Raw genomic sequence first — 16,106 nt, 5'->3', positions numbered from 1 at the left:
CCGTTTCTCACGGTGTTGTCGCTTGCAGAATTCTTATACTTTTTCTTCTACCCTGAAGATGGGGGCGATACGTTCCTCCGAAACGTCGGTTAACACCACATATACACGGTGCCAAATCCCAGAAGACTGCTTTCTTCAAGTTTAATATTGTGTAAGGTGGGAACCATTATGGACTTATGCAACCCCAAACCCTGTACTTCTTGTAGTCTTAGATCTATAAGAACCCTTCCACCGAATTTAAACAAAATGTCATTCGGTAGTTGTTAAACATTATTCAGACGTCAGGCAAACACGGCTATGTCATTAAGAATTGAATTCAAGAACTTCAAGGAGAGCTTGTTACATTTTCTGTGCCACAAATTTCTCTAGATCTGAAAGTATGTGAAGAGTAGAAACTCTGAGACATTTTATCAATCTTACATAGTGAAGTCTATTCTACATGTACTCTTGACCACTTCCGTTTTTAAAAGATCTGTTCACAAACATACATGCTTCTGAAAATTCCGCACATCTAGAGGGCATATTCACTAAAAACTAGGAGCCTATCAACAGGCAAAGGTGTTCAGAATTGTGGAGCATGTAGAAATGTATTTCTCAGGTCAGTATCGTCTTTGCTGGAAACCTGGCTGCAACAAGTTCAACAATATCGTCAAATGGAATTAAAACAACTTGACAACGTGGGTTTTACGACTCCCAGACCCATAAGAGAGTAAAATATTGTCATGAATCCTGCGGTACTCGTAACCAAGATTGGCTGTGCTTGCGAAGACCAGCAGAATTTATCATAGATGCAGACAGAAATACAGATACAGACATTCTTAAACATATCTTCAAAAGGGGTGTTGATCTGTTTAAAGAGGCTCTACTTCATATCATTGCCGGTCACAGTAGTCGCGCCGTCTAAGACATGAACTGTTTTCGCTCGCTTTGAAGCCGGGATCGTGGGTTCGAATCCCACTCAAGGCATGTCTGTGTTTGTGTAGTCCTGTGTGCAGGTAGTGGCCTTGCGGCAGGTTTATCACTAGCCCAAGCAATAGTTCGGACTTAATGTGTCTTCTGCTGCGGGTCTCTTCTTGGCCTTATCTACATTAATGAACTCCTAAGAGTGTGTTAGTTATGAAGATGGAAAATGTTATGCAGATTCCCTATACATCTGAACTTTTCTGACATACCCCTCACATAAGGGATATGAACAGAAGCAAGAGGCTTTCACCATTACTAGGAAGGTGAGAGCTTGACTCCCTTACAGCAGTGCGAGGCGGCAGCTCCTCAAACAACCCCGTCAGTGCTCTGACTAGTAAAGGGGAAAGCGCCCAGGTTCTAAAAGGTTCGCTAATTGTGCGGTCGAAAATGTTGTGTGCCTCATTTTCGATGGCCAATTAGAAGTTGTATGTCTGAAATATTTGTTTTAAAATCAAGAAAGAGCAACTTATAGTCCTTGACGCTAAGCAGTATAAATTTGTGCTTCGCGCAAGGTAGAAGCACCCTCGCTCACTCTTCAGCGCCAGTGTGCATAACCAATCAATCATAATTTTTAACCATATATCTAAAAGTCGTAACTAACCTGCCAGTTACACTCGTATACATAAAGCACATATTATAGCGTCTGGGGAGATGGGAGATGACCTTGAGTGAGGATGTCTACTCGTCTTAACGCTAATTGTTCGTTGTAACAAAAATGTAGTAGGTGAAATAAAAAATAAGTACATATCAACACGCTTCGTTTAAAAGAAAATTCTTAAGCTGAGTGTCCGAGAAAAAGAGATATTTGTATATGCAATTTCTTTTAAGTTTTAAATCTGAATATGGTTTCCCTAGAGGACAACGTTCCTGTACGCATAACACAAATTAATCTGTTGTTTTTCTTAATCTATTTTATTCATTTCTCCAATTTTTATTATTTGTATATATTATGAATTTTCAGTGTTTTCCTGTAATAGGCCATTACTATTGCCAGGCACTCTAATAAATAAATTTATTTATTGTTGTGCCATTTCGTCCTTACATTGTAAGTGTCCCTCTGTACGATGGTCCTTAGTTGCAAATAAAATCGGCAATAAAGTGAACGTGTTCGGAAATAATTTATTTAAGGTTTTATCGCAGTTGCCAGCATGTGCAGAATTTTGCTGTATACATACTCTAACTATTATAAAGTTTACATACCTCACAAATTCTGATATTTGTGTTATATGTACCAGAATACCTTACACTCATACATTGTTTCTCTTATAAATTATTTTCTTCTTTATTTGTTTGTGATGAGTTTAAATGAATGTTGAATTTTTGCTTATTTAACAAGTTAAAATTCAGAATTCAGTTGTTGCCGTTGTCTGGAATCCTATTGCTTCTACTGTTGACAAACTGGAATGCACCGAAGATAAGCTAGCAGAATTTTGCTATTATCTTCTTTTCCTTCATGTGCGTTACAGTTGAGATAATGCCTTAGAGACTTCAAAATTTCACACATTACGTAAGAGGTGATAAATTATTTCACTGTTTATCTTGGTTTCATGTTTTGTCCTTCTCTTTTGGTATCTGCTGGCCTTTGCTATCTTTTTCTGTGAAACAAAGGGTTTTCTATGTCCAATGTATGTTTTTCAAATAAAAATTCTCGTATCGCTAAATACACTTCAGCTGCTAATGTTGTTTCTATGGACATCGTGATATTTGGAATCAAAACGGTTTCTTTTAGTCGTATTTTATAATGGTAAATTCTTAATTTTAACAATAATGTAATTCCCTATACATATATACTATATTTCTTCTCATTGCATAATGGTCAGAGTGAAAACGCTTACTGAATTTCTCTTATTATCTAACTAACACCAGTAGCCCCAATTTATGTTTGTATTCGTATGTATATGATTTTTGTTTCCCTCTCTTGCTTGTGCTTAGTCTGTGGTTGGCTTCGGGTCTTTAACTATGAGCACATAAATGAATAAAAAATTGAACCGATTGATTATTGAGACCCCCCCCCCCACGAAATGCAGTATCTCTCACTATCTCATCCCACGTTCTCTCTTTCATTCTCTCTCTCTCTTCTCTTTCTAAACAATATCCATTCGCTATCTGTGACGGAGGACCAATGCTCTGCTCAGTCAGAGGGCCTACACTGAGAGGCTGAACCCTCGCACAATCCTACATTAGGAAAGTAGGTAAAAGAAGAAGAAGGTAAAACTATCCCTGTAACAGGCCGTGGAGGCCCATAGATTTGTGAGGCTTCGAGACACCCACATTTTCTAAACAATCGGCCCACAGATGGCGGTGAGGTTGTCAGCCTTGCACGCCGGCCATCCTTATCCCCTAGGAAGATCTCTGGTACGCATTTCTGTTAGAGTCTTAGTAGACCCCAGGGCAACAGTGTGGCTGGAAGGACTGGATCAGTTGAAAAACCCAATGACCTTCCAGCTATTAAAAATCAATTAACAATGAATGTAAAATTATTCTGATGGCCAATTAGGCTGAAATATGTAGCAAAATAAATTAAATGTATACACTCTATTTCATCATCCTATTGCAAATCTTTAATTAAATGTTTATGTATCCACAGTTCGTCAACAACGCAACAATTGTTTATTGGCCATGTAACACTTAACATAGATGGCCGAAACATGTTATGTTAAGTGCTAAATGGTGAATAAACAATTGTTGCATTGTTGACGGACTCTGGATACATAGACGTTTAACTAAATGTATATAATTCATTAACTGTATACTATGTTGTGTTGAGGAAAGCAGACTGAAATAGTAGACTAAAATCAATAAACAAATTAACATTTTAATAAGAATGACTCACAGAGCCATTCAGTACACAAAAAGCCAAGGAACAGCGAAATACACAGCTTTAGCAATTACAGGGTGTGTTAGTGTCAGGTTTACACTTCATAAGTGACAAAAGAAATATCGGAGAGATAATCAGCATACATCAGATTACAGCTTATTCCTATGTCACTATTTACGCGTTTCGAAGTAATCGGAGAAGAAAACATTTTCTCTGACACCTGAATCAGCTGTAAGCTATTATTACACTATCAGAACTTGACGCTGTTTTAAGCAATTTCCTTTCTACAGGTCATTATCGATTCTGACATTGGTGAACACCAAGATAAAGAAATGCATGTAGGATGGAAATTAATTGCAGTACTTAACGTAATTTGCAGAACCCTTCAAGAGCACCGCAAACTCAAGTGCTCTCCTTAGAGACAACATTACTGGGGCACTATGTGTTATACTCTCCTGTGTTTCACACTACTGTTGCTTGTCTCTTCAGCATTCTGTGGTGAGTACATAGGCAAACGGAAACACACCTAAATACAGTCTCATGCACTGGGTGAAATTTTTTTTTTCTGTTCAAGAGATTGTATTATTTTATGAGACCACTTCTGTGGTCTATTGATCAGAGTTCCTGGCTACAGAACCAGAGGCCCGGTTTCGATTCCCGGCGCTACCAGATTTTTCTGAGAAGTAGTGGGTCTGGAACGGGGTCCACTCAGCCTCGTGAGGAAAACTGAGAAGCTATTTTAATAAAATAGCGGCTCCGGTTTATACAACCGAAATTAACGGCCATGGGGATTCGTTGTGCTGACCACGCGACACCCTCTATCCGCTAAAGTTGGCACTAACTTCGCCGACAAGCGGCGGTCGCTCGGTCGGTATAGGTCGCTTGCAGACTACAGGCCACTGACTTGTTTTCTTTTTAATGTACGTATACGGATTGTTTTGTTTTGGTGGTATGTGCATGACATTCTTTGAAGCTGTATTGTGTTTCCGAATGTGATGCATTGTATTTGTCTTTATTGAATGAATACATCCACCCATCCATCCATGGGGGTGTGCTACAATAATTCGTGTTTGAAATGCACACGTCCTGAAACCTAAATCTCTACGAAACACCTCTGTATCCGTCTGTCAACCCAACTGTCCATGTATCCTTCCTGTCATCACACAGTTACTTCAAGATTCGAAAAGAGAACCGTATTCTTGAGGTTGAGGTGAATAATTTACTCCTTGATATTTGCTTTCTGCCCCACAGCCAAGCAGAAGTGCTGTCCCGACAAAGAATGTTATGAGTTAGGCGACCCATGGCAAACCCTCACACGTCTAGTGCCAGAGCCAAGATGTATTGAAGAACCTGCAAGATATCTCTTCACTAACAGGTATGAATAGAACTGAACCGTATCAGTGTTACCGACTGCATTCATATGTGTGTATAGCTAGCAGGACAAAGGCTCTATGTAACTTTGACGGTTCCCTAATGAAAGCTTTTATTCTTAATTCGGACAAGACAGAAACCGGTTACGCGCATTTGCTTTCTTGGCAATGTGTTAACCGAACCGTTGCTTAGCACTGAACTATTATGGCTTTCAGGCGTCATTTCACAATACAGCAGTTACAACAAAAGCCTGTGTAATGTAGAACTTCATAATTTTCACTCATCAGCAAATAAAATTAGGATGATCAAATGGAGGAGGATGTGATGTACGGGGCGTGTAGCACGCATGGGGAGACGGGGAATGCATAATATTTTGGTGCGAAAAATAAAACTAAAGAGACCACTAGGAAGACATAGACCTTGATTGAAGAACAATATTAAGATGTATATTTGAGAAATATGATGAGGTGGTAAAAGTGGGATCATCTGGCGGGTAGGGTCCGGTTGAGGGCTATGGTGAACATGGTAATAAACACTGAGGTCCATATAATGTTGGGAAATTATTGAGCGGCTTCTCAAGAAGGGCTCAGCTCCATGGAGAGATAGATAAATAGGTAGTTAGTTAATTAATTAGTTAATATTTACGACTTTTTAATGCAGACAGATAAATACGAGTATTACATTATATTATGAAATTTACATATTACAACATAATGCTCGTTCCGGCTTCAAAATATATCTCTAGCATCTGGTCATATTCTCGTTACTTGTAGTTTAGTTGACTACTCTCAACCATGTCTAAATGATCTTTCTAGTGCTCGCAAACTTTAGGAAATATTTCGACTTGCAAATATCGGAATCATATCCCTCTCATAGCATAAAAATTCCTTAAGGATTCTGGACACCTCCAAACTGTACTTCTTCTGTCATTCTTCTCTATAGCCCGAAGTCCATGTTTGAGAGTGAAAAAATTCGGTTGAGTTAAGGCATCAAAACGGGAACTTAATGATGAAGTCAAAGTGTAACTAGCCGAAACTGTTCACAGGCGAGACATGTTGGATATATTTATAATCTCAGTGCCGAAACACAGTCTCACTTTATATTAAATCACTAAATCTCCTTAATATTATCTACTATCCAGAAAGCAAATTTACCGGCATAATTTTTTCCATACTGGTGATTGATATGTTAGAATACTTTGACACGATAACTGAAAGAAATGTTCTGGTTTCGGCCCAGTAAATTCGCGATGATGAGATTATCCGTTGATACGCAACGACCGGTAAATAACACTTGACCATGGAAACGGTTAGGGACACAACAACCGAAGAACTCCTGGAAAAGATGTTTTCAAGTGGGTTCTTGTCGAGTAATCACAGTACGTCGCCTCAGAAACGATGACCTTTCATACATTTTTTCACTTTCTATCTATGTAGTAGTAATTTTCTTTTTTCGTAGATCGAGTCCGATTTTTCCATTCGCCTTTACAACAGGAAACATCTCCAAAATTCCACAATTCATGGACGTGACGAAGCCGACAGTAATGGTATTTCACGGATGGACAGGTTCTGAGACCTCCTCCTTCATGAGGAACGTAACAGCCGTTTACTTATCACGTGTGAGTGTTGGAATGCTTTCCTTCTGTCGTGTTATATAGGGAATGGACAACAAAGAGGTAAATGGGTAGATAAAGGCAAAGATGTGCCTGTCCTTATTTACTTAGGTACTGAGGCATGAAGGCGTATGCGGAATAGAAGTATAGCTCCAGGCATTCTTCGCTTTCGCACTATGTGAAGTCAGCATTCAGCCTCACGCCACTGTTATTATTTCTCCCGGAGTAAAACGGCTACAGCGTGAAGCTAACCGCTCACAGTTTACTCAGTTTCGAAGTTAAGAACTCATGGAGCTGTTACTCAACTCCTCAATATGGCCTCATGGCGGGAAATTTATTAAGGACATGGACAACTTTACCTTTGCTGAGGTCACTGGCACAATATTAATATTCGTGTGTGACTTATATACAGGTTGACGCTAACGCCTTTTTCGTGGACTATGGCAAGGCTGCTTTTGATTTAAACTACGCACAAGCTGTATCGGACATCAGAGTTGTAGCCAGATATGTAGTCAAGTAAGTAGAGTTGGTTCTTAATAGTCACGTCTCTTCCCCACTATCTTGACACTGTCACTTGATCTATGCAACAGACGAATTTTCTTCTGCCTTGAAAATTCCTCTCCTTTGGGATGTGATGCCGTATAGTCTGGTAGAAGTTTACCGACGTTTCGGAGGATCGTACTGCCACAGTCTTCAGTGATTTTTAGCGCTGAAGATCAAGGCAGTACATACATTTAAACTTCCGTAAATTTCTATCAGTCTACACGACGTCACATCCCAGAAGATGGTATTTTCATACCCATCGCCATGAGAGCCCCCAATTTCTTCTCACTTCTCGTAATGATGCGTACTGTTTCAGGATGGTGCACACTATAATCCAAGGAGGAGTGTCTCCGTCTCAGATCCATTTAATCGGAATGAGCTTAGGGGGCCAATTAGCTGCTTATGTAGCTAAGGCTATTCCTGGAATTGGTAGATTAACAGGTAAACTGTAATCGTCACTTATAATTTAGCAGTAACTTGAATAATATTAAGGGATATCAATCAGAACTGAAGACTCCTCCATAAGGTAACTTTATTATTAAAATGTCTACAATTTATAAATTGTAATGTCGAAGTACTATATTAGCTGAATCCCTTCTGATTTTTTTTTTTGCTGATCATAATTATGATTTTATATGAAAGACAGCTTGAAAGTAGAAAGCTGTATCTCATTTTTAATGAGATTCCCTTTAATGAAAATTCTTTCCACACTGAAAATGTCTTGATTCTCAGTTCTTCCTGAACATTCAATGACTCACGAATCTGCCTCGTTGGTGTCTAGTGGTAAAGCTGGACGTCCAGTGTGCAGGATCATACCCGGCCAAGATAAATCGAGTTTTAGGGATATAGAAATCCGTTGCACAACTTGCCTGATAGGAAAATGAAACCTAGAGTCCTATTTTGTACATTTACGGCATGCAAAGAAATATTTCTCTCACGAAAACAGATGGGCGAAGGCTAAATTACACCATTTACTCTCGCCCACAAAGCTCCCTACTCTGTTTCTGGATGTCACTGCGGTCGAATGACTGCGAAGAACTCTGGAAGGTAAGATTAAGAATTCGAAAAATCACACAGCCCAAGTGGAGTGCGCTGGATAAGTCGATGATATTGATGGCCCAATGGCCTCGGAATAGAAAATGAGCTATAAATAATCTTGTCATTTGAGGTAAATGATTTAAGGCACCAAACACCGACCTTATAACATAGCACCTTCTATTTTTACTGTCGCGATATTTCCTTGTTAATGTAACTATATATTCTAAGAAGAATAACTACTGGGTTCACAGGACTGGATCCAGCTGGTCCCTGGTTTACGGACCAGAGCTGTGAGGTGCGTCTCTGTAAGGGAGATGCCCTGTTTACGGAAACGATCCACACAAGTGGAAACCCCGTGTGGGGATTTGGGACAGCCAACGAAGACAGTAAGGATATGTTTTCTTAGCGGTAAAGGGGGTGCAGAACTGGTAAATTCAACCTGCGTGACAAACTAAACGAATAAATAAATAATTTTAAATGCAAATAAACACTTAATGACTTGACAAATTAACGTGCCAACATATAATAGAGATAAGGGTAAACTTATCTCTGTGCAGTACCTCATAAAGGCGTATTGGAGAGTGATCCTCAGATTCACATTTTCTTGACCTCGATAATAGCTGGAGGTGAGTGGTTGGCTTGACGCCCCTGCCGCTTTAACCCCGGGGAAAGAGCCCCGGTATCCATTGGATAGGAAGTTGGGTTGACACCAGAACCGGTCTGGACGATTTGGAGAGAGTAAATTTTTTACTTTACCTCAGTCGTCCAGCCCGTAGCCAGTCGCTATACCGGCTCCTGTTTCGTATGTATACAGTGTAATAAGAGGAACATTTGCAACATCAGGGTCGCCCCCAGGCAAACTGTGTGTTCCCTCTGCCACTCAGGTATAGAGACATAAATATTCTTCATGCAATTTTCAATGTGATAAAAAAAGCCATTAATGTTGTAATTATTAAAGTGAGGTTGTTGGATATAAGTAAAGAGAAGTATAAATAATTCTATAATACTATAGGTAATATCACGGCCCCTATGAAAAACAATGAACAAGAGAGGCTTATAAAACAGCCATGGAACTTGAGGCAGACAACGTAGGAGTGGCAAGATTTTGTACATCAAATGAAGAGGCTGTCCATTGTTATTTTCAAGAGACCTTACCTGGATACCTTCTGCTTTTATTTTGTTTCATCAGGTGACGTGGATATTTGGGTAAACGGAGGCTGGGATCAACCGAACTGCGGTCTTGTGGGGGATCCACCGGCTATTCGGCAGCTAAGTGCGGCCCAGGGTGTTGAAGGTAGGAAACGTACAGTTAGTGATCTAGGTGTGTGTCAGCCTTTGTGTGCCAACGTCATATAACTTATTCAAAGGCTAAATATTTTCTCGTATTACAAATTCCTGGAAAGAATTCTCGACTCTCATCATACGGGCTTGGGTAAAGTCATGTATCTAAGTCTGGTGTTTCAATGTATTAATAATTAAATTTCAGTATGTCTCCGAACGCAATAGACATACAATTAACTGTATATATTTTATATGCAAACGGGCTGTCAATAGCTTGGACTGTGTAACATCCAATGTTGATTCGTGTAGAGGGAAATGAATGGGATATCGTAGTACTCAGTCGCCCAGGTTTTGTTATTATTGCCGCACTTTACTCGAACAACTAAAGGTCTTTAAAATTTCAATAAAATTTTCCGGCTTCTGGCACGATATTTCAATACGGGACCTCTTGTATAAGGCGCAGGATACTAACCGCTCGACCGTGGTGTTGGTATTGTAAATGTAGCAATATACGTAGGTGAGTCAAATGAAAACATTAAATATTTTTTGAGTATTATTTATTGTGCACAAGTGGTACAAGCTGTATCACTTTTCAATATAATCTCCCCCACGCTCAATGCAAGTCCTCCAGCGCTTACAAAGTGCATGAATTCCTTTAGAAAAAAAAAATCTTTTCGTAGTCCGCGCAACCACTCATGAACCACGTGGCGCACCTCTTCATCAGAACGGAACGTCTTTCCTCCCATTGCTTTTTTGAGTGGTCCAAACATATGGAAATACATAGGTACATATGATAACACGGCACCCACACACAACGAGCAAGGCATTATAGTTCTATCGTATTTAAGATTAATTTCTGGAGACTGCTTTTCGAAAAAGGTAAGCCTTGTGCGTCTTAACTCTTTAGGCGATAGAGTAAAATAATGTGTGAACGAAGAATTAACCGGTTGTAGAACAGTTTAAATTACCATCTCTGACAGGCAAACATATACAGGACTTTGAAACGTTATTTGAAATGTTTCTCACACGATTTGTTCTCCGTTTTTTTTTACAGATAATTTGGAGTTGTTCTTCTGTTCTCATGGTCGGGCAATATTTTATTATACTGAAGCATTAGCAAGCAGCTGTAGGTTCTGGGGTGTGAAGCGAGACCCACTCAGCATATGGATAAGGTGCGTTATGCAACAACATGTGAGACAAGGAGACTGGAGAATTCCTTCTTGAGAAGCCGAAAATTGCGCAGTTACTCAAGAACATCCCAGCATTTTATGGGACCCGAAGGTTTATTACCGTGTTCACAAGAGCCATGCACTGGTCCCTATCTGGAGCCAGATAAATCCAGTTCATAGCATGCCATGCTATCTCTCTAAGATCCATTTTAATATTTTCCGCCCACCTACGCTTTGGTCTTCCCAGTTCTTTACTTCCTTCTACTACTCCTTCCAATATCCTATATGTATTCTTCCTCCAAATTCGTCCTGCGTTCCCTGTTCAACTCATCTCCCGTATCTCTGATTTCATAAATAAATAAAAAAAAAAACAATCTTAATCAAAAACGTGGCGAGCTAAGGAATGAGCGGTGGGTGAGCGATGTTAATGACAGAAGTGACACCCGATTATGAAATACGCCAAAAAAAATACCAGTGTCATGTACGGGAGTCGAACCTATAAATTCTAAGATCATTTGGCCTTAAATTCAGCACAATTTTACGCATAATTTTCAGAAAAATAAAATATTGTCTTATTTGAAGAAACACAACTCAAATTTAAGTTTTATTTTCTTGCTTATTTGATGACGTAATTACGATGTTCATGAGCAAAGGAGCTTAATGTATGGATTCTCCTCTTTATAGGGCATAAAGTTGACACGTGCTAAAGCAAAGATTTCAAACTGTTAAACAACTTACTTCTCCTTCCATAGCCGACTGACTCTGGGACATGCGACAAAGTTCATCGTACATCCACGAAACTGTACCTTACAGAACTGCGTGCCAGTCGGCTTAGATACCATACATGCTACTGGCCGAGGGAGCTTCATCGTGCCAACAAATTACCGACAGCCATTCTGTGGTAAGTTGATTCGGATGTACAGAGAAAGTAAGAATTTATATGACGGAGCGAGTAACGGCACTGAATTCGTGCATATCCTCCAGATAGTAATATTAGGCTAGAAATAGATATACTATTACATAAAACACAGATACATATATGTTCCTATGTCTTACTATAGTGATACTCTTTTAAGGATGAATTTCATGTTAAAATATGTCTACCGCTATAATTCTGACTGCTCGTCAAGAAGGTTTATTATACAGTGCGTACAATCAAGTGCGCGCCGCGGCTGCAATTTGCCGTGAGTCATACCACCGCAGAACGGATGCAACTCCCCCCCCACGACTGCAGTCGTGGGGAGGAGTTGCATCCGTTCTGCGGTGGTATGACTCACGGCAAATTGCAGCCGCGGCGCGCACTTGATTGTACGCACTGTATATTCTGATTAATAACAAAAGTACTCGTAAATGCTGTAGATAAGAGTTTTACTGTTTTTAAAGCCACAAAAGCGAGACACATGATTTAGTATTGACACTAGGGAAGGGCATGGTGACAGGGTAACCGGGGTCCGGTTCTGGGCAACAAAAATAGATGCCCCTCTCTCCACAGACTGCAGATAGGCTCTTGAGGGCATCCAGCCCCGTACGCAATGAGTACCGGCGTTATTTCCCTGCGAGCAAAGAGGCTGGAGCGTGACTGCGGATGTTGATCTACATCCCGACTCGTCCCGTAGGTCCTAAAGGCAACGTCAAGGTAGCTGGTTTCTGAAGTCATGCCCTCCTGAACAGAAATCGGTAAAGCGGCACACTCGACTGCGATTTTTAATAAATTATGTCTTTCACAAAGTTTTTAATTAAGTCCTTCTTATATAACCTACGATACTGGAAGGCCACGAAGGGTTTCACTTCGACTGTGGATGGATGGCGGGAGTTTATGCTTAAACGTGTTTCTCTCATGCCAGATGAATTCAGTCCACATTGTTGAGTGTTCGTAAGCGAGTTATCTCATGAGTAGCCTCTACATCGTCAGTAAGAGTGAATGTATACAAACCAAGAGAAGAGAGACCATATGAAACTCCTTTATTCCTAGTGCCTTCACTCACTCATCGAGCTGAACCCTTCTTGAAAAGTCGCCAATTGTGCAGCTACTCAAGAACTTCCCAGCATTTTATGGAACCTAAAGTTTCATTACCGTCTTTACAAGAGCCCTCTACTCGTCCTTACCCCAAACCAGATCAACCATATCCATACCATGCCATCCTATCTCTCTAAGATCCATTTACCAACCTACGTCTTGTTCTTCCTTCTGNGTGATGGGAGGTTGGAGAAAACTGCATAATGAGGAGCTTCGTAACTTGTATTCTTCGCCATCTCATCCTCCTTGGCTTGATCATTCTAATTATAATTAGAATGATCAAGCCAAGGAGGATGAGATGGCGAAGAATACAAGTTACGAAGCTCCTCATTATGCAGTTTTCTCCAACCTCCCATCACTTCATCTCTCTTCGGTCCAAATATTCTGCTCAATACCCTGTTCTCAAACACCCTCAGTCTATGTTCCTCCCTTAATGTCAGAGACCAAGTTTCACACATATACAGAAACACAGGCAAAATTATAGTTTTGTATATTCTAATTACAACTTCTTTATTAACCGTCACAACCCAACATATATCGAGGTCAGTGCCCAAGACCTTGATATTTGTTGTGTTGTGACGGTTAATAAAGAAGTTGTATATTGTAACACAACAGGATGCATGAAATTAATATTATATTATAATTTTTATGTTTTTGGACAGCAGACGAGAAGACAAAAGATTCTAGACTGCATGGTAGCAAGCATTACCCGAATTTAATCTCCTCTCAAGTTTCTCCTGAATCAGGTTTTGGTTTGTTATTGCCGTTCCCAAATATTTTGCCAGTACTTTCCGAACAAAATGCGTATATATGTTTCTTTCTGCACTACGAGTATACATAACCTAGCTCTTGTTCCACGCCAGTTAACCCAACTGACATGCGATAACAAGGTAAATTACTGTCTTGGTATTGTTGTGTCATCTACGTGAGGTTGAATAAATAAGTTTTCTAGCTGAATTCTTTTTCTTTCAACTTCAAAATGGGCCTTCAGACAGCTTTAATAAATTTACGTATGTACATATTCACAGTGTCGCAGTAATAAATCGACTGGACGCCTTTAGAAAGAAGAATTTCCACCAATGTAAGGATTCGAAGTGCAGCTGAAAGTGAGACATCCAAAAGGAGAAACATTTGAAGTTTGTGGCTGTGTAACTACTGCACGTTTCAACACATATCCTGCTCTTTGGAATATATGCAGTTCACTGCTTTACCTGCAGGAATCTCTGAGAATGTCCCTGTATCAATTCAGATAAACAAGTTTCTTCATTCGTGCCCTGTACTTCAATGACAAATCAAAGCAATAAATAATACTGGAAACTAACAGCATATAAGATCTTATGTAGCTTTGTATGCTATGAAGGGCCTCTCTTCGGATGAAGACACAGGAATTGAAAGATGCGAGAAGAGAATTTCGGAATGTTAATGATGTATCGACAGTTCTTCGATTTATGTAAGGATACCAAAGGTACGTACAGTGATTTCTGGTTTAGACGGTTTATTTTTTGAAAACATCGCTTAAAATGTTCCTTTTGTAATTTATGTCCCAAATATGAATTTAGTCCTTAATAACTAGAAATGGGAGCATGTTTAATAATTAAAATAACAATATTAAAAATTAGTTGCGATCAATAATGTCAATTAATTTTTCAACTAAAACTTGCGTGCATCTCACCATTTTATTTAAAGTTTCAAAACGTCCTTTTAATGTTTCAACTTGCTGCAAGTTGGCGGATGGAATTAGCTTTTGTTAAAAGAAGCCTGTATCAAAATTGGAATAGACTCGTAATAAATTAATCGACTAGATACCCCATAGGTGTAAGCAGGAGGCATGAAAATTTATAGATACTAACACGAGCGCAAACACTCTAAATAAAGCATACCCCACCCACAAAAAATATGTAAGAACAGAAGAATATTCAATGAATCAGATTTCATTACCAAAAACAATAGCAAATTATATATAATTATTTATTGGGGAACCTTAGTTCCCAGGATTAACGTTGAAAGCGTCAAACACCTCCACCGTGAACCTGCGAGTCATAGAAGGGACGAAAACGGAAGTCTCGAATTCGATAGAGTAAAATATGACCACAAGTCCAACGGGTCTCGGACCGGAAAATGACTGCACTGGCGAGGTCCAACAGAATTTGTAAACGACAGACCTGTCCTTTCGTCAGAGAGGGAGAGAGAGAGCTCCACATCAACAAATGTCGACAGTAATAAATATCTATTAATAAGCCCCAGATGGGTGCTTTATTCCAAGACAGACTGGCCGACTGAAAGTCGGTAGTAATATAAAGTAGGCCGCACACCGACATGCGTCAAGACATGTAACAGTCAAGACACCATGTCTGCGACATGACGCAAATAAAGAGCACAGTTGAAACGAATGAGATTATGAAAGCCGCCGTACACCGGTCTGAGTCATGATGCTGACGTCATGTGACGATGTCATTTCCGAGAAGGCACTATAATTCATACTGAGCGCCGCGGGAACGTCAGATATTAGCTAGCGAGTCGTGATGCTGACGTCATGTGACGATATCATTTCCGAGAAGGCACTATAATTCATACTGAGCGCCGCGGGAACGTCAGATATTAGCTACTAGGGTATCCACAGGTCTACACTGAACGTTGCATTTCGCCTGACACACGGGGAGGCAATTCCATTCTGCTTTCGGATTCGCATGTGGCATTAGACAGCAGTAATTCCTTTATGCTGGACAACCAGATTCTGTTTCCAGAGTAAGGTAAGATAAAATTGTCCCTGTGCTTAACTAATTAAGTACTACGCCATGAAGGCGTATGTAGGAGTGGATGTATAGATCCACATTTTCTTGACCACGGCAATAGCTGGAGGTGAGTGGTCAGTTTCACGCCCAGGCGGTTTTACCTCCGGGGAAAGAGCTTCCAGTACCCACTGGATAGGAGGTTGGGTGGACCCCAGAGCCGGTCTGGACATTAAGTCAATTGAGTATCAGGGTTAAATGACATAGTTTTGTGAGGTCAACTACTCATCTCCACTTAGTGCCGAGGTTCAGAATACGAAAAGCTATATATTCACGTCTCCATACGCTTCCATGCCATGGTGTTTAGGCCCAGTGACAGTGACAATATTGCAAGGTGTTGCAGTAAACCATTATTTACATCAAAAAGCAGGAGGTCATGAATAGTAATTCAGCACGTTAAACAATATTGCACGGTGTTGCAGCAAACCATTATTTACATCAAAACGCAGGAGGTCATGAATAGTAATTCAGCACGTTAAACAATATTGCATGGTGTTGCAGCAAA

At 40.0% G+C, this 16,106-nt stretch overlaps 3 protein-coding genes across 6 annotated transcripts in view; 2 read left to right on the top strand and 1 right to left on the bottom strand.

Moving 5' to 3' along the window:
* Window positions 1-14,143, top strand: part of LOC111875720 (phospholipase A1-like) — a 30,770-nt gene extending 16,627 nt beyond the window's left edge. The window contains exons 1-10 of one of the 3 annotated variants that reach the window (XM_023872197.2): window positions 4,177-4,279; window positions 5,033-5,156; window positions 6,611-6,770; window positions 7,177-7,280; window positions 7,624-7,748; window positions 8,597-8,731; window positions 9,535-9,639; window positions 10,681-10,798; window positions 11,548-11,696; window positions 13,841-14,143. In XM_023872197.2, the coding sequence (XP_023727965.1) occupies window positions 4,222-4,279; window positions 5,033-5,156; window positions 6,611-6,770; window positions 7,177-7,280; window positions 7,624-7,748; window positions 8,597-8,731; window positions 9,535-9,639; window positions 10,681-10,798; window positions 11,548-11,696; window positions 13,841-13,851 (1,089 nt within the window). In that variant the 5' untranslated portion in view covers window positions 4,177-4,221 and the 3' untranslated portion in view covers window positions 13,852-14,143. Of the gene's footprint in view, window positions 1-4,176; window positions 4,280-5,032; window positions 5,157-6,610; window positions 6,771-7,176; window positions 7,281-7,623; window positions 7,749-8,596; window positions 8,732-9,534; window positions 9,640-10,680; window positions 10,799-11,547; window positions 11,697-13,840 lie in introns of those variants that run through there. The other 2 variants (XM_023872196.2, XM_023872198.2) reach the window with 2 other exon arrangements.
* LOC111875717 (apoptosis-inducing factor 3) overlaps window positions 1-16,106 on the bottom strand; it is a 190,169-nt gene that overhangs the window by 148,909 nt on the left and 25,154 nt on the right. The window lies entirely within an intron of this gene.
* Window positions 14,181-16,106, top strand: part of LOC111875719 (phospholipase A1) — a 24,039-nt gene continuing 22,113 nt past the window's right edge. The window contains exon 1 of one of the 2 annotated variants that reach the window (XM_023872194.2): window positions 14,181-14,277. The gene's annotated coding sequence lies outside the window, so the exon portion shown is untranslated. Of the gene's footprint in view, window positions 14,278-15,393; window positions 15,563-16,106 lie in introns of those variants that run through there. The other variant, XM_023872193.2, reaches the window with a different exon arrangement.

Source organism: Cryptotermes secundus, unplaced genomic scaffold, assembly GCF_002891405.2.
Source record: "Cryptotermes secundus unplaced genomic scaffold, Csec_1.0 scaffold590, whole genome shotgun sequence".
NCBI classification, from domain to species: domain Eukaryota; kingdom Metazoa; phylum Arthropoda; class Insecta; order Blattodea; family Kalotermitidae; genus Cryptotermes; species Cryptotermes secundus.
Note: the sequence above shows the minus strand (reverse complement) of the source record. Positions and strands in the feature narration are given on the sequence as shown.